General features: G+C 50.2%; 2 protein-coding genes across 2 annotated transcripts; both read left to right on the forward strand.

Annotated features, from left to right (window-relative positions):
* Positions 1 to 825: 825 nt before the first annotated feature.
* LOC123354373 (chymotrypsin-like elastase family member 2A) lies at positions 826 to 8809 on the forward strand. Its single transcript, XM_044996380.1, has 8 exons — positions 826 to 868; positions 1168 to 1256; positions 3054 to 3151; positions 4185 to 4313; positions 6876 to 7012; positions 7405 to 7550; positions 7856 to 8008; positions 8712 to 8809. Exons 1-8 carry the CDS (start codon positions 826 to 828, stop codon positions 8727 to 8729), a joined length of 813 nt encoding a protein of 270 aa, XP_044852315.1. The 3' UTR covers positions 8730 to 8809.
* A 3944-nt stretch (positions 8810 to 12753) lies between these two features.
* On the forward strand, positions 12754 to 18557 carry LOC123354378 (chymotrypsin-like elastase family member 2A). The gene is made up of 7 exons (XM_044996389.1): positions 12754 to 12796; positions 13105 to 13193; positions 15011 to 15108; positions 15200 to 15328; positions 16929 to 17065; positions 17810 to 17955; positions 18393 to 18557. Exons 1-7 carry the CDS (start codon positions 12754 to 12756, stop codon positions 18555 to 18557), a joined length of 807 nt encoding a protein of 268 aa, XP_044852324.1.
* The last annotated feature ends 71 nt before the right edge of the window (positions 18558 to 18628 follow it).

The following is an 18628-nucleotide window of genomic DNA, read 5'->3' on the forward strand; positions in this document are numbered from 1 at the left end:
TAAGGAAAAGTTGGTGGGACCCATATGCAGCAGCCTGGTGAGTTTCCAGCAGGAAGAGCTTTACCAGGGCAGTGGAAAAGTTCTGACATACAGTGTCCAGCTTCCCAATTACTTTGGGGCTGAAGGAGACGGTGGGTGGGGGTGGGGTGGAGGGGAATTATCTTTGTGTCACTATTTTTTGGGCTGCAGACTCTAATTATTGCTCCCAAGCGCCCACTGGTCTCTGCATCTCACACCTTGAAAAAAGCCACTTAGGCAAGGGTCAAATAATATTCCAATGCCCGTCTCGTCAATGCCGCCCCCCCGCCCGGCATGCCTTTGCCCCTTTGGCCACATGCCAAAATGTCCTTCCTCACCCCTGCCCCCACCTTACCTAACCCTCAAACCCAGGCCCCCACGGCTTTGCCCTGAGCCCGATCCTTCCATTGCAACACCAGAGGCTCCTGGAGGACCTTGTGGACTGCGGGGGTCCCCCAGGACTTGCCGGGGCAGAGATTTACACCCTCCCCAAATTCAGGTAATTTTCCCTTCCAGCCACCATATTTGTCACCAGACTTCAAGGTAGTGGGAGAGTGAACAGCTGCAACAAACAAAATCCGGCTCACGCAGCGCTCCCCACACAAGGCAGAGCAGAAGCCTGTATCTCAAGGTCCAGCTTTTTTTAGCATTTGCACACACAGGAAAATGTCCAATGGGTGCGAAACCTTCCCACTGATGACTGAGCCGGACGCCCCCTCTCCCAGGCCGTATCTCCCAGAGATAAGCACTTCAGCCACATAAGAGGGCTCAGCAGAGGCGCTGCTCCTGACACAGCTACACGGCGCCATGATCGGTATCCTGTTCGCTACCCTGACGCTGGCCGCTGGGGGTAAGTATCCCGCCTAGACGTAGGTTTTCATCGTTTTACCAACCGCAGATTTCTAGCTTGAGCCTGTGGTTCTGACACTGACCAGCAGCCTGAAGGTGCTCAAATATCAGAGTGATGGGCACAATGTAAGGGTCAGAATGGACTATGGCTTAGAAATATCTGTATCGATAGAGAGGTCGCCAGATGGGCCCCTGACACTGAAGAAGAGCAGTTCAACCATGTGTAACACAAAGATCAGGTCAGTTTTGGTTGGTGGCTTCAGCTGTTCTAAAGCAAACCCCATCTTGTGTCCCTTGCAGCCCTCAGTTGTGGGGATCCCGCCTACCCGCCTCTCTTGACCAGAGTGGTTGGAGGAGAAGATGCGAGACCATTCAGCTGGCCCTGGCAGGTTAGTGATTCCCGGCTTTCCTTAGCCCAGTCCAGGATACCTAGAGCCACGTTGCCTTCCCATTACATTGGGACTTGCTTTGCTCAGCCTATGCTCATGTTGATGGCATTTCCCTGTTTGTCATGCGATAACTTTTGAATACGGTCTCCGATCAATTCCAAACTTCCAAGGGAATGTTCTAGGCGTCAGTGGTCTGAGATGAGTAAAAATCAGAAAACGAGAAGGCAGAAAGGCTGAGGACACCTGGAGCCCCCTGCATCGGGTTAGCTGACCCAGCAGCTTTAGCTGGGTCTATAATAATAGACATAGATCAAAGAAGCAGTTGATGGCAGCCATTGACCCCGTCTAGTGTAACAATACACCCCAGATCGCAGCCCTGCCCATCATGCCAAGGGAGTGGAAGATTTTGACCCCCGAAGGAATGAAATAATTTAACAAATTATACAAGCGGAATTGTTTACACGTATCCCTGATGTGAGGGGGATGGGAGGGCAGCACACGAGGAGCTTGGGGGGTAGAATGGAGAATGCAACTTAAGGACCCCTGGGGTGTGAGGTGAGCTCAGCCTACAAAGGCAATGAAGTGGTTGACCGTGTAGATGTATCATGGCTGTATTCTGAATGGGACACACTACAAGGACAACTGGCCTTGTGCTTAAGGTGCAGGAAGGGATATGAGTACTGAGTTCTATCCCCAGCTCTGCCACTGACTCACTGCCTGACCTTAAGCAAGTCACTTAGCACTCAAGCCAGCTCCCATTGAAATCAGAGAGGGAGGAGGAACTCACCCTGGCTTCAATGGGTGTGGGAACTGGCTCTCTTTGCGCCCAGGGCCTTGTGGTGAGTGCTTTGATAAGCTTATCACTAAACAGCAAACAAAGAGCATGCTGGGAAATGACACTGACATGTTATTTTGGGACACGGTACCTCAGTTTATGATCCTCCTCCCAAGGGGGCGTGTCAGGATTCATTTGCCAATCCTGGAGCTCCTCATGCGCCAGGTGCTAAAGACGAGGTACCAATTAATGACGACTGTTAACCTTCCGGCTGTGCAGCGTTACTGTGCTCTTTTAAGGAACTAACGGGGGAGTAAAGTGATTCCTGTCTACAGCTGATAGGTCAGCTAAGTGTCAAAGCATGCTGGGACTCATCAGGATGAAAGCTCCAGAGGAACAAGAGATCGATGTCATTACATTTTGCTGGGTATGCAGAGCCATGCTCAGCAAGTAACCGGTGTCTGAAAATAGAGACTATTTAACTCCTAGAATACATTGAAAAAGTCGCACCTATGTAGCTCTTCACCTGTTCAAAGGTTAATAAATGACACCCTGTAAAGTTGATAGAATCCCCATGGCATATCTGGCCAAACGGTGGCAGAGAAGCTAAGCAACCCACCCATGGTCACACAATGAGTCAAAGGCAAAATGGAAGTGACAACTTGGGAGTTCCCAGATCCCTGTTTCCCTAGATTCCATTTCCATGATCAGGTCACTCACCCACTAAACCCAGTGAAATATTTAAAAAACAAAAACCCCAAACCACCTACAGGGACCTATTTCTACACAGAGTGACACAGAGGTGTTTCATGAACCCATTTCTTCTGTAGCTAAGACAACCCTCCGTTTGGCCCATGCTTAGTAAATAGCTTTGGGAAAGCAGCACCTAAATGAAACTTTGGAAAAAAGCCTTTTCACAAGCGAGTGATCTGGATCCGGAGCACTTGGGTGCTCAGCTTTTCACCTTCCCAACAGACGGAGAGGTCGATCCGTGAGTAGCATTCTTACCGTATCGTTCCTAGGTGTCCCTGCAATACAGTTCCAGTGGCACCTGGCGTCACACCTGTGGGGGAACCCTCATTGCACCCAACTGGGTCCTGACAGCTGCTCACTGCATCAGGTACGTTAGCTGCAGAATCCCGGAGAATCATTTCTTTGAATCACCGTGCAGAAAGCTGTAAATGCTCTGAGGGAAAGAGAAAGCCAAAGCATATTAATAACAGGCTCTCCACCCCACAAGTCTAGATCCTGTCTCTGGCAGTGGCCCCTACCTGATGATACACTGGAAGGGGAAAACTTCATTCCTCTTCCCCTGTTTATGCCATGCCCTGCACTGTTGGCTTTATTTTTGCATGTATAGCTATGGGTTATTAAATTATCCAGCCCTTTTTTAAATCAGCTGGGCTCTCTTTACAAGCACATGTAGCAGTGAGTTCCAGAGGCTCACTAGCTCACCCACTTCCATGAAGAAATATTCCCTTTGGTTTTAAAATCACCAGCCTTCAATGTCAGTGAGAGCTTCTTGTTCTCAGGGTATGAGATGGCGTAAAAATGAGGGGAGTGATCAGCTTTGACTTTATCACCTTAAATGCCTCAGTCAAGGGCAGCTCCCCTACCCAGCAGCTCAGTACAGGCCTGTTTCCAGTGCTCACATGCACTGGAGCTGGTTACTACCACTGCAGTTACAGGAAGCATCATCAGAGCAGATCTGAGCTCCCACTGGCTGGCTGTGTGTGAGGTAGGATTGCCAGGGTGCACAATACTATTACACACACCTATGTACCAGTGGAGATGCTTTTGTAATAGACATTGTCACCCTACCAGAGAGGCCTTCTGAATTGCTCAGGTGCGCCTGGAAACGGCAGCCTCATGCTCTGAAGATCAGCTGGGGCCCAAGTTTAGCAGGAATCTTGGCAGGAGCCAGAGGACCATGTGGAGGTGCAGCCTCTAGTGACTATAGGTTCCAGCATGCAGTGCTCCATCTTAAGCCAACAAACGGCTGTTAATATAGCTCAATGCATGCTGGCACCTGCAGGTTTCAGAGGGGTCCCACTGGAGACCCATTGGCCGCCCTTCCCAATGAGGCGTGTGACTGCACAGCAAGCAGGGAGCTACATATCTGAGCAGCTCTCCCTATTCCTTTTCCTCCCCAGCTCTTCTCGGACCTATCGAGTGTTTCTTGGCAAATACAACCTAAAGGCTACTGAAGAAGGATCGGTTGCAGTCAGTCCAGAAAAAATCATTGTCCATGAAGGCTGGAACGCAAACCGTGTATCAAACGGGTATGTTGATAGCAGCTGTTTATACAAAGTATTAGAGCGATGGCACCAAACTAATCCCCTCGGTCCAAACACCCCCACGCTGGGGGCAGCTCCAAATCTGGAGCCAGTTGTTACAGCAGAGGTTCAAACTGATGATTCCAAAATACTGAGAGACAGGATGTGGGGAATGGTGAACCCTTCCCCCAGTTCAAACCCTTGTCACATTATGGAGGATGGGCACGCCTGGCTCAGCGAGCAGACGCCCATCACCCCTAAAGGGACAGAGGCCAGTGCAGGAGCCACCTCCCCAGTAATGAAGTGATGCCTTCAGCCTCCACTATCTCAGAAACTTTCAGACACATTCACCTGAGATGCTGACCACGTGTGGCTGTTAAAGAGTCCACAGCAGGTTTCGTAAGAGTGCAGGTGAATTAACCCCAGTGTCCTGGCCAAATTCCAGCTATTGCAACTGAATTCAATTCAATGGCTGCATGGCAGAGCTGTGCACTGCTTAACAGCTGCCTTGCTCGACCCAACAGCGTCTCCTGCATCTTAGCAGTGGGTGAAGAGAGCTCTCACCAGACAGGTGTGCGGAGAGGTTCATTTAATACATACGTTTAATGTATGTAAAGTCCTTTGAAATCCTCAGATGGAAGGTGCTACTGGAAGTGCAAAGTATTATTAGTAACTTGGATTGATGCCACGTTGCTGAAGGACTCCTTGGTTCTGCTGACGTCCTAGTGCATTAGCTCCGCTAATCAGCTCAGTTTCCAACTTTCTGCGCGTTGTGTCCCCACGTATGTGGCCAAGCCCAGCTTCCCCAGACAGTAGTACAAGAACTAGGACATAAGACCAGCCATACCAATGGTCCCTCTAGTCCAGTATCTTATCTTCGGACAGTGGCCATGCCAGATGCTTCAGGGGGAATGGACAGAACAGGCCAACCATCAAGTGACAGTCGGAGGCTTAGGGACACCCAGAGCACAGGGCTGCATCCCTGACCATCTTGGCTCATAGCCAGCGATGGACCTGTCCTCCAGGAACTTATCTAGTTGTTTTGTGTGATGAAATACTCCCTTATGTTTGTTTTAAACCTCCTGTCTATTAATGACCCCCGGTTCTTGGGTTAGGTGAAGGGTTAAATAACACTTTCTCCACACCAGTCATGATTTCATAGACTATCATATCCCCTCTTAAGCATCTCTTTTCCAAGCTGAAAAGTCCCAGTCTTATTAATCTCTCCTCATACAGAAGCTGTTCCATACCCCTAATCATTTTTATTGACCTTCTCTGTGCCTTTCTCCAATTCTAATGATCTGTTTTGAAATGGGGTGCCCAGAACTGCACGTAGTATTCAAGTGTGAGCATATCATGGATTAATAGATTGGCACTGTGATATAATGCTAACTGCCCAGGGTTGAAATGCCTCCATTCAGGGCCTTAACACCAAGCAGTTGAGAAACTTACAACATTGTGTCATCTGCCAAACGTAGGGCTGAACACCATTAAACAGAGCTAGGCTGTGTCCAGCTGCAGCCAACACTTTTAGATTCCACTTGTTTATTACACCTCAGTCTAGCAGTTACTGGGCACAATATAATGATATTTATTTAGGCTCAGGAAGGCTTCAAAAATTACTTAAATGCCGCCCCTGTCTGGAGAGGAAAGACACAGCACACTGCCCTACTGTGAGGGAAGGGTTTTGGCAAACTGTGAGTGGTAAAAAGAAAAACATGGAATCATTGATGCTCTCACACACCAGATGAGCCCTTGTATGTTTGGATGCTGACTCAGCAATAAACTGAAACACAAACCTCACACAAGGAAAGTCCTGGTGCTCCAACAGGGCCGTGGGGCATTAAGGCAAGTGTCTGAGGTGGAGCAAGGGCCGCACAGACTGGAGGAGGAGAAGTTATGCCTCTTGAACTCTTTTATCCATGGGGGGATTCCAAGACAGAGCCAAAGGTCTCACTCCCCCGGCCCCGACAGAACACCTGCCCCAGCCTGAGAAGGAAGCCCCAGGCTGACAGGCCATCGCCTGGGAGTCTGTGAGGAGAAGGAAGAGTCGGTAACAGCATGGGCATCTCTGTAGGGAGACGCCCACCCACCACAGGGAGATGAATGGAAACGAGTGCTTTAAATCAGGCAACCCTGACGAGTCTGAAGCTCCAGGAGCCCCTCTATATATTCTCCAGAAGCTCTCACAGTCACAGGTTGTGTTTACCCCAAAGCTTGACAGAGACAGGCCAAGCCGCTCAAACTGAGCCCTGTGTGGGCAGAGGAGCTGCAGATGCTGGGCCTGGATTTCCACATGGCTTTTGAGCCACGGGGAAGGAAAATCAAGGTGCTCCACCAGGGCCTATGGGCACCAAGGCATGAGTGTGGGTGTGGTATGGGCAATGCCAAGGGGTGGGACGCCTCTGCCATGGCCTGAGGACATTCCTCCCCCTAAAGGCAGGGGCCCCTCTTTTGAATAGACAGAGCCCTCGATAAACGCTGCGTATTAATGGGTCTGTGTTTTCTTCCACTCTCCCTCTCTGCGCGCTCCCTCCTCCACCCCGGCTTGTGCACACGGGAACACAGCAACGACATCGCTTTGATCAAACTCTCCCAGAGCGTCGCCCGGAGCAATCAAATCCAGCCGGCCTGCCTCCCCCCGGCCAACAGTCTCCTGGCCTCTGGCGTGGTCTGCTACGTCACAGGATGGGGAAGGCTGCAGAGTAAGTGTTAATACAGCTCAGTGGGAACACTAAATCCGTCTGTGTTAACATCTCCTTTGGGATTGACTGGAATAATGCTTTTTTTCCGGTGCCTATTCATTCCTTGGCCTGTTTGCTGATGCTACCACCAGTAAAGTGCTGATATGTAAATGTTAAGGTGCTAGGCCACCAGCTGATTTCCCATGCGATAGTGACAGAGAGCCATTGTTAAAATGGATGAGGATTATCCATCTAGTTCAGACACTTTTCTGAAGGAGGGCTGCAATAAGCACTGGATTCTGCAACCCCTCTGTGCTTGGAATCCCTGTTGACTCTTGTACCTGGACATGTTATTTTGCTGTTTCTTGACTGCCAGGAGCTAATGCTGCTCCCTTGTTTCTGTTCTCTCGCAGCAAACGGCGCTCTCCCAGATATACTGCAGCAAGGGCCATTGGTCGTGGTGGATTACGCCACCTGTTCCCTGCCTGCCTGGTGGGGTAGCACAGTAAAAACCACCATGGTCTGTGCAGGCGGCGACGGGGTGATCTCCAGCTGCAACGTGAGTCCAGAGAACTTGGCAGTTATGGGCGTGGCTTTAGAGAGTTCTGCATTATGGGAAGGGACGCTGAAGATGGGGCAGGGTACTAGGATCTACCTCTTCTAGATGGGCTTTGAAACATGGCAGCTGGAAGCCATCTCATAAGAGAGAACCTATATTCATTTCATTCACACTTCTGCCTTTCTCCCATGTCTCATCTCCCACTATACAAAACCCGTGATAGTGACTTCTCTTCTCATGCACCATAGAAATACATGGATTTTTCCAAACTGGCGTTCAATGATTGTGCCTCTCCTTCCTTGCAGGGGGACTCTGGTGGCCCACTGAACTGCAGAAGTGCTGATGGCACGTGGGAAGTGCATGGCGTAGTCAGCTTCGGCTCTGCGCTAGGCTGTAATTATTACCGGAAACCCTCCGTTTTCACACGAGTCTCCGCTTTCAACAGCTGGATCGCTACGGTAAGGGTCTAGTGTCTGCTCCTGAGCAAGAACAAATTCTGCTATGAACTTCTAAATGGTCATTCGGGGTAAAACAAAACACCCACAAAACAGTTCAAGACCGAGGGTTTGGCTATCTGGATAAATTGGCCAGCAGTAGCTTCCCATGTGGACACACTTCCCCCAGAATACCTGGTGCACATCTAAATTCACACCCTTACATATTCCATAATAACTTCACCCCATAGACAATCCCTTAACACACCAAAAGAAAATGTTGTCTTGTTTCTAGGGAATTAGTTCCTGCAGCGAAGGTGAAGTGTCTTCCTGTTGAATGGAACTATCCAAATGATTTTATTTCTAACCAAAGCTTTGGAATAAATCTTTCACACTTTATATTAAGGGTATATTTAGAGTTTTAATAAATGTTAATTGATGTCCAACAACTTAATTAGCTATCATCTATTAGTATGGTAATCAGTAACACATACTGCTCATGATTATAATGTTGTCAAATATTTATTAACTATAAATGAACCCTTAACATAAAGGATGACTCAGAAGCCAAATCACCTCTCTTAAATACTTAGGAAAAGAGAAGGTTGTAGGACTGGTTTATGTATTTAAAGGGAGAATTTGTAGAGTCTTGATGACCCTGTTTACAGATTTTCTTAGTTTTCTGGTCTGATCCCTCGCCCCTCCCTCTTTGCTTTACACACTGCAGGTTATTGCAAACAACTAACCTGAAGAACCGTGGACAACAGACTAACCCTGTGCTGGGGGAAGGGAAACTCTTTTACTGCTTGAAATAAAGTCGTAATCACAAAATTCCAATCTGATGATGTGCTGAAGGAATCTGTGTATAATAAATAACCAACATTTGTTTGCAACACACATGGATAGTCTGTGCCTCGGGGAAAGGGAGGGTTTAGGATGGAAGCGCATGCCAACGGTTGCAGGAAGTGATGCAACGGAGCATTTTCTTCCAGTAGATAAAACTAAACATGAATGGAAGTGGAATATGAAGCACGACGCAAGAATGAGCGGTGGGGGGGGGGGGCCTCACCCAGAGCCATCTCCTTCCACAGTGGTTGCAACGAGAAATGTGTGTTGTCACCCTAGTGCCCCCACACTCCCTTCCAACCCCACATTCCCGTACTAGGCTCCAGCTGCCAACTCTCCCTTTGCCTCACACCTGAACATGGGGGAATTATAAGAACTATAAATCCCAAGAACCTGGCAATGCTCTTGATGGGAACCCAAAATACACAATGCAGGGCTCCCAGCAGTTCCCCGTTCAGTGATTTGATGCCGTTACTCGTTGTGTTATGCCCGCCTGTTGGACGTGATCCTGGAGCGGCTGCTGGCTGAAGAACATGCCGTAGAGCAGGTAACCACCTGAAAGCCACTTTGAAATATCAGGGGGGCTTTCAAAGACTGAGGATAATTTCTGATGATACATTTTAACCTTTTTAAGGGGAATGGAGCCCATGGTGCTTATCTCTTCCCAGCAGCCCACAAATCTCACACCAACAGGAGTTCCATGCGCACCTGCAGAGGGGAAAGAGAAGCCAGTGTTCATTTTCTACCACTATAATATTTAACCCACTTGGAAAGAGTTAGTGAAAGGCCATAAATTCACCCTCTCTGCCTTGAGCTTTCAGAGCTGGGAACTACCCAATAGAAACAGCCTGGAAGGACCGAGGGCCACCTACATCCCCGTTGCCTTTAGTCAAATGATCTTAACAAGGACCGAAAGGAGCAAAACAGATGCCAGACAATTGGTCAATTCAGTCCTGCACACGTGAGCAAGAATCAGGATGAGCTAAGGCCTGGGGAAGGTTCTTACTCAAAGCCAGCTGGATGAAAGGTGCCATAATTATAAGCAGGGTCTGAATGAATGCTCCCTGGCAGCTAGCTTGGAGAGGGAGAGACTCTGGGTGTGTTTATATAAATACAGTTTTCTCCTGCCCTCCTTAGATATTCAGCAGACACAGCGGTATCAAAGTGATCAACTTTGGCTGGTATTAGGGTACAAATCACCTTAGTACTGAATGCAGGGGTAGTGAAATATGGTTACCAATGTTGTAATAATTGTAGGAATACAGGGAAGCAGGACTATGCTGAACCTGTCCCAAATGAGGGGCTCACATGCTATTGAAAGAACCTCGCTAAGCCAGGGGCTCAAATGCCAGAGCCCTGTGAAAGAAAAGCAGAGGAGGGGAGCAAGTGTTCCAGCCAGAGGATTGAAAACCTTTTCCAGGGGTTCTTTCTCGACTGGTTTAACCTGTTCTTCCCTACTCTTCAAAGACTAGAGCTAAATAGGCTTTATTAAGAGTCTGTTTGTTATTTTAAATACTCAACCAGAGCTTAAAATCAGCTGTGATAGGACTGTATTCTGCCCAGAACTGAACATCACTAAATCACTGACTGGGAGAGGTTACAGCAGAGGGGGGAGGTGGTGAGCAGTGGAGGGAGCATGGTGGCTTTTACCCCCACCACATACTCACGGCAGGAGGCGAATTCGTGCAGGTGCACCTCTGAACTCTAGGTCTGCACTGACCAGGGACAATGACTGTGAGTGGGGGATTGGCAGGGTGGGGGGTGCACACTATAGGGAGTTTGGTGTTGGACTTAACAACCTGGAGCAAAGGACACTGCCCAGTGTACTCTGGGGAGGGTGTCTTGTTCATGCTTTTATGTTTATGAATCCCGCTTGTGTTGCTTTCTCAAATTAATGCTAGGTTACTTTTATTAAAGAAACTCTTTCTACCTCAAGTATCAGGGGGTAGCCATGTTGGTCTGTATCCACAAAAACAACGAGGAGTCCAGAGGCACCTTAAAGACTAACAGATTTATTTGGGCATAACCCTTCTTCAGATGCATGGAGTGAAGAGGAATTGGCTTAGGATCCCCTTTTGCAAAGCAGTGTGGTGTGTGCGTCAACTGGCAAGTGTCAACCAGCGTGCTCCCAAAGGTGGGAGACGTGGGCCGGGGAGCGCTTGAGCAACTGGGGTGTCTTTGTGGAGTTAGCAGTGGTCCTGGGGGCCTAGGGCAGCTGGACCATGACGTCCCAGTCAGGGCCGGCTCCAGGCACCAGCTGAGCAAGCTGGTGCTTGGGACGGCAGATTCTAGGGGGCGGCTTCCGCCCAGTCCTAGGGCGGCACGGCCGCTTTTTTTTTGGTTTTGTTTGCTGCTCTGGCCGCCCTGTAAGGCGCGGAGGAGGGGAGCGCCCTGCTGCAAACTCGGCAGGGCAGCCCACGTCCTTCCCTCCCTGCCGACCGGAGCAGCGCGGAGCTCTCCCGGCAGACGTCCTGGCAATCGGGGCTGCGGGGTGAGCTCCCCGCTGAAGCGCTGGCCGCCCCCCTTCTCCCTCCCCCCCGCTCCCTCTCCCTGCCCCCCACTAGACCAGGCGCGCACTCTGTAGCACAGGGAGTCCCCCTGCACCCTGGGTCCGGCCGCCCTGTAGCGTTTTTTGTTTTGTTTTTTCCCCTGCTTTGCCAGCCGCATCGTTGTCCCCACCGTCCCCCCCTTTGCCGCTCCAGCCGTGTTTTTATTTTTTTTTCTCCCCCCTGCTTTACCGCTCCGGCTGTGCTGCAGGTTTGTGGGTTTTTTTCACCTGCTTTACCGCTCCGGCCGCACCGTGTTTTTTTGTTGTTGTTTTTTTCCCCCCGCGTTGCAGTTTCAGCCGTGCTGTTTTTTTGTCCCCGGCCCCTCCCACCCCCCTCTCTAGCCACGCTGTGTTTTTTTTTCCCTGCTTTGCCGCTCCGGCGCCCCCCCTCTTTTCTTTTTTTTTTGCTTGGGGTGGCAAAAAAGCCAGAGCCGGCCCTGGTCCCAGTCCCATGATGGGGAAACGGACAGAGAGCCTGTGCCAAAGGACCATGCCAGAGAGGCCAAAAGAAAGAGACAGCGCTGGAGTCTACTCAGACCAAGGAAAACCTAAACCTCCCACGGCCCAGTGTGGTGGGACCCATATGCATATGCAGCAGCCTGGTGAGTTTCCAGCAGGGCTGTGAAAAAGTTCTGACATACGGTTTCTAGCTTCCCAGTTACTTTGGGGCTTAAGGAGAAGGTGTGTGTGTGTGTGTGTAGGGGGGGAGGAGGGAACTGTCTTTGGTTCTTTATATTTTTGGGGCTGGGGACTCTAATTATTGCTCCCAAGGGCTCACTGGTCTCCCCATCTCATCCCATGAAAAAAGGCCACTTAGGCAAGGCTCTAATAATATTCCGGTGCCCGTCCCGTCAATGCCGCCCCCCCTACGCTTTTGCCCCTTGGCCACATGCCCAAATGTCCTGCCTCACCCCTGCCCCCACCTTACCTAACCCTCAAACCCAGGCCCTGGTGGCTTTGCCCTGAGCCCAATCCTTCCATTGCAACACCAGAGGCTCCTGGAGGACCTTGTGGACTAGGAGTTCCCCCATGAATTGCTGGAAGGAGATTTACACCCTCAAAATTCAGGTAATTTTCCCTTCCAGCCCCATATTTATGACCAGGACTCAAGGTAGCGGGAGAGCGACCAGCTGCAACAAACAAAATCCGGCTCACGCAGCGCTCCCCACACAAGGCAGAGCGGAAGCCTGTATCTCAAGGTCCAGCTTTTTTTAGCATTTGTGCACACAGGAAAATGTCCCATGGTTGCAAAACCTTCCCACTGGTAACTGAGCCGCATGCCCCCTCCCCCAGGCCGTATCTCCCAGAGATAAGCGCTACAGCCACATAAGAGGGCTCAGCAGAGGCGCTGCTCCTGACACAGCCACACGGCACCATGATTGGTATCTTGTTCGCTACCCTGACGCTGGCCGCTAGGGGTAGGTATCCCGCCTAGATGTAGGTTGTCATCTGTTTTAATAACCACAGATTTCTAGCTTGAGCCTGTGGTTCTGATGCTGATCAGCAGCCTGGAGGTGCTCAGATATCAGAGTAATGGGCACAGTCTAAGGGTCAGAATAGACTATGGCTTAGAAACATCTATAGCGATAGAAAGGACGCCAGGTCGGGCCCCTGACACTGAAGAAGAGCAGTTCAACCACGTGTAACACAAAGATCAGGTCAGTTTTGGTTGGTGGCTTGATCTGTTCTGATTTCTAAAGCAGACCCCATCTTGTGTCCCTCGCAGCCCTCAGTTGTGGGGACCCCGCCTACCCGCCTCTCTTGACCAGAGTGGTTGGAGGAGAAGATGTGAGACCATTCAGCTGGCCCTGGCAGGTTAGTGATTCCAGGTTTCCTTAGCCCAGTCCAGGATACCTTGAGCCACGTTGCCTTCCCATTACGTTGGTACTTGCTTTGCTCAGCATACGCTCGCGTTGATGGCATTTCCCTGTCTGTTATGCGATAACTTTTGAACACGGTATCCGATCAATTCCAACTTCCAGGGAATGTTCTAGGCGTCAGTGGTCAGAGCCCGACTGAGTTTACTGAAAATCAGACAACGAGAAGGCAGAAAGGTTGAGGACACCTGGAGCCCCCTGCATCTGGTTAGCTGACCCAGCAGCTTTAGCTGGGTCTATAATAATAGCCATAGATCAAAGAAGTGGTTGATGGCAGCCACTGACCCCGTCTAGTGTAACAATACACCCCAGACCACAGCCCTGCCCATCATCCCAGTGGAATGGAAGATTTTGACCGTCTGAAGGACTTTGCTCCTTCATGGAAAGAAAAGAAATAATTTAACAAATTATACAAGTGGAATTGTTTACACATGTTCCTGACGTGAGGGGGATGGGAGGGCAGCACAAAAGTCGCTTGGGGGTAGAATGGGAAATGCAACTTAAGGACCCCCGGTGCGTGCGGTGAGCTCAGCCTACAGAGGCAACAAAGTGGGAGACTGTGTAGGTGTATCATGGCTGTATTCTGAATGGGACACACTACAAGGACAACTGGCCTTGTGCTTAAGGTGCTGGAGGAGATGTGAGCTCTCCCAGCTCTGCCACTGACTCACTGCCTGCCTTTAAGCAAGTCACTTAGCACTCAAGCCAGCTCCCATTGAAATCAGAGAGGGAGGAGGAACTCTGCCTGGCTTCAATGGGTGTGGGAACTGGCTCTCTTTGCACCCAGGGCCATGTGGTGAGTGCTTTGATAAGCTTGTTACTGAACAGCAAATAAAAAGCATGCTGGGAAATGACACTGACATGCTATTTTGGGACACGGTACCTCAGTTTCTGATCCTCCTCCCAAGGGCCTGTGTCAGGATTCATTTGCCAATGCTGGAGCTCCTCGTGCGGCAGGTGCTAAAGACGAGGTACCAATTAATGACGACTGTTAACCGCCCGGCTGTGCAGCGTTACTGTGCTCTTTTAAGGAACTAATGGGGGAGTAAAGTGATTCCCGTCTACAGCTGATAGGTCAGCTAAGTGTCAAAGCATGCTGGGACCCATCAGGATGAAAGCTCCAGAGGAACAAGAGATCAATGTCATTACATTTTGCTGGGTATGCAGAGCCATGCTCAGCAAGTAACTGGTGTCTCAAAATAGGGACTATTTAATTCCTAGAATACATTGAAAAAGTAGCACCTATTTAGCTCTTCACCTGTTCAAAAGTTAATGAATGACACCCCTGTAAAGTTGATACAATCCTCATGGCATATCTGGCCAAACGGTGGCAGAGAAGCTAAGCAACCCACCCATGGTCACACAGTGAGTCAAAGGCAAAACAGAAGTGACAACTTGGGAGTTCCCAGAACCCTGTTTCCCTAGATTCCATTTCCATGATCAGGTCACTCGCCCACTAAACCCAGTGAAATATTTAAAAACCAAAAACCCCAAACCACCTACAGGGACCTATTTCTACACAGAGTGACACAGAGGTGTTTCATGAACCCATTTCTTCTGTAGCAAAGACAACCCTCCGTTTGGCCCATGCTTAGTAAATAGCTTTGGGAAAGCAGCACCAAAATGAAACTTTGGAAAAAAGCCTTTTCACAAGCGAGTGATCTGGATCCGGAGCACTTGGGTGCTCAGCTTTTCACCTTCCCAACAGAAGGAGAGGTCGATCCGTGAGCAGCATTCTTACCGTATCGTTCCTAGGTGTCCCTGCAATACAGTTCCAGTGGTAACTGGTATCACACCTGTGGGGGAACCCTCATTGCACCCAACTGGGTCCTGACAGCTGCTCATTGCATCAGGTACGTTAGCTGCAGAATCCCGGTGTGTGACTGCGCAGCAAGCAGGTAGCTACATATCTGAGCAGCTCTCCCTATTCCTTTTCCTCCCCAGCTCTTCTCGGACCTATCGAGTGCTTCTTGGCAAATACAACCTAATGGTTAATGAAGAAGGATCGATTGCAGTCAGTCCGGAAAGAATCATTGTCCATCAACGCTGGAATCCAAACAATGTCGCAGACGGGTAAGTTGATAGCAGCTGTTTTTACGAACTCTGAGAGATAGGGCCCCAAACCAAACACCCCAGCACCGTGGGCAGCTTCAAATCTGGAGCCAGTTGTTACAGCATAGGCCAGAGGTCCCCAAACTGTGGGTGGAGAAATGTTCTGGGAGGCACAGCTGAGGCCTGGGCCAGCCCCCCATGAGGGATGGGGAGGGACCGCCATCCAGCTCCGCTCCTGGGCCCAGCCCCAACTGTTGGCCCCACGCCCAGGGCCCTACTCCCAGCCCCACACCTGGGGCCCCGGGAGTCAGCCTAGGCCCCCAGACGAGGTTCCGTTCCCAGCCCCACCTCCGCTGTGGCCCCCAGCCTTGGCCCCATTACCCCTGTCTGCATCCCCCTCTACCCAGAGCCGTGGGCCTGATTCCCGCCTGGGGGAGAGGGGGCGCGTACTGGAGTAAGGGGGGCGTGCGAGGTAAAAAGTTTGGGGACCACCGCATAGGCTCATACTGATGATTCCAAAATACTGGGAGACTGGATGTGGGGAGTGGTGAACCCTTCCCCCAGTTCAAACCCTTGTCACATTATGGAGGATGGGCGTACCTGGCTCAGCGAGCAGACGCCCATCACCCCCAAAGGGACAGAGGCCAGTGCAGGAGCCACCTCCCCAGTAATGAAGTGATGCCTTCAGCCTCCACTATCTCAGAAACTTTCAGACACATTAACCTGAGATGCTGACCACGTGTGGCTGTTAAAGAGTCCACAGCAGGTTTCGTAAGAGTACAGGTGAATTAACCCCAGTGTCCTGGCCAAATTCCAGCTATTGCAACTGAATTCAATTCAATGCCTGCATGGCAGAGCTGTGCACTGCTTAACAGCTGCCTTGCTCAACCCAACAGCGTCTCCTGCATCTTAGCAGTGGGTGAAGAGAGCTCTCACCAGACAGGTGTGTGGAGAGGTTCATTTAATACATACGTTTAATGTATGTAAAGTCCTTTGAAATCCTCAGATGAAAGGTGCTACTAGAAGTGCCAAGTATTATTAGTAACTTGGATTGATGCCACGTTGCTGAAGGACTCCTTGGTTCTGCTGAAGTCCTGGTGCATTAGCTCCGCTAATCAGCTCAGCTTCCAACTTTCTGTGAGTTGTATCCCCAAGTATGAGGCCAAGCCCAGCTTCCCCAGGCAGTAGTACAAGAACTAGGATGTAAGAATGGACATAGTGCATCAGACCAATGATCCATCTAGTCTAGTATCTTGTCATCGGACTGTGGCCAAAACCTGCCTGAGAAGGAAGCCTCCGGCTCAAAGGCCATTTCCTGGGAGTCTCTGAGTAGAAGGACGAGTCGGTAACAGCATGGGCAGGTCTGTAGGCAGATGCCTGCCCACCACAGGGAGCTGAACGGAAACGAGTGCTTTAAATCAGGGAACCTGGACGAGCCTGAAGCTCCAGGAGCCTCTCCGTGTATTCTTCAGAAGCTCTCACCGTCACACGCTGTGTTTACCCCAAAGCGAATAGACAGAGCCCTCGATAAATGCTGCGTGTTAATGGGTCTGTGTTTTCTTCCACTCTCCCTCTCTGCGTGCTCCCTCCTCCACTCCGGCTTGTGCACACGCAAACACAGCAACGACATCGCTTTGATCAAACTCTCCCAGAGCATTGCCCTGAGCAATCAAATCCAGCCGGCCTGCCTCCCCCCGGCAAACAGTCTCCTGGCCTCTGGCGTGGTCTGCTACGTCACAGGATGGGGAAGGCCGCAGAGTAAGCGTTAATACAGTTCAGTGGGAACACTAAGTCTGTCTGTGTTAACATCTCCTTTGGGATTGACTGGAATAAGGTTATTTTTTCCGGTGCCCCTTAGCCCTCAATTCAAAGAGAACTCTGACCAGGCTCTGGCTCCACTCCTGCAGCAGGGATGTTTTTCATTTTCCTTGCAGAATGTTGAGCTTTTGTTAGGATCCCAGCTGAGGCCTCGAGATGCAATTGTAACCCAAGTCAGAGTGGGCTGAAGGCCGCTGGGGCTGGTAGTGCTCATGGAAGAGTTGAAAAGCCGCTTTAAGGAAGTGAAGGTTAGTGATGGACAGCCAGCCTGGAACAGGGAAGGCCCCGTGCAGAGAACGGGTACAATGCAGGCAAGAGCCTTGTGCTTCAATCCTGACCAGGATGCATCACCTAGAGAAGTGAGAGCAGAGGGCAGGGATCCTGGCCTACTCCTTCCTTGGCCTGTTTGCCGATGCTACCACTAGTAGGGTGTTGATATGTGAACATTCAGGTGCTAGGCCACCAGCTGATTTCCCATGCGATGTTGACAGAGCGCCATTGTTAAAATGGATGAGGATTATCCAGCTAGTTCAGACACTTTTCTGAGGGAGGGATGTACTAAGGACTGGATTCTGCAACCCCTCTGTGCTTGGAATCCCTGTTGACTCTTGTACCTGGACATGTTATTTGCTGTTTCTTGACTGCCAGGAGCTAATGCTACTCCCTTGTTTCTGTTCCCTTCAGCAAACGGTACTCTCTCAGGTAAACTGCAGCAATGGCGATTGGTCGTGGTGGATTACGCCACCTGTTCCCTGCCTAGCTGGGGTGGGAGTTCAGTAAAAACCACCATGATCTGTGCAAGAGGCGACGGGGTGATCTCCAGCTGCAACGTGAGTCCAGAGAACTTGGCAATTATGGACGTGGCTTTAGAGAATTCTGCATTATGGGAAAGGACTCTGAAGATGGGGCAGGGTACTAGGATCTACCCCTTCTAGATGGGCTTTGAAACCCCTTCGTAGAGGTTGATAGCAATTAACGTGTTGAAGGAGTATTTAATAAACACATTTCTATACTCTTGCCTGCAAGAGGGATCCACCCCAAATCCCTGGTTCCAAACTCCCCCTGCATGTTGGACCTGAACATGGCAGCTGGGAACCATCTCATAAGACAGAACCTATACTCATTTCATTCACACTCCTGCCTTTCTTCCATGTCCCATCTCCAATTATACGAGACCCGTGACAGTGACTTCTCTACTCATGCGCCATAGAAAGACATGGATTTTTCCAAACTAGTGTTCCATGATTATGCCTCTCCTTTCTTGCAGTGGGACTCTGGTAGCCCACTGAACTGCAGAGGTGCTGATGGCACGTGGGAAGTGCATGGCATAGCCAGCTTCAGGTCCGTGCTAAGCTGTAATTATTACCAGAAACCCTTCATCTTCACTCGGGTCTCCGCTTTCAAAGACTGGATCACTACGGTAAGGGTCTAGTGTCTGCTCCTGAGCAAGAACAATCTCTGCTGTGAACTTCTAAATGGTCATTCAGGGTAAAACAGGACAAA

Source organism: Mauremys mutica, chromosome 21 (genome assembly GCF_020497125.1).
Source record: "Mauremys mutica isolate MM-2020 ecotype Southern chromosome 21, ASM2049712v1, whole genome shotgun sequence".
NCBI classification, from domain to species: domain Eukaryota; kingdom Metazoa; phylum Chordata; order Testudines; family Geoemydidae; genus Mauremys; species Mauremys mutica.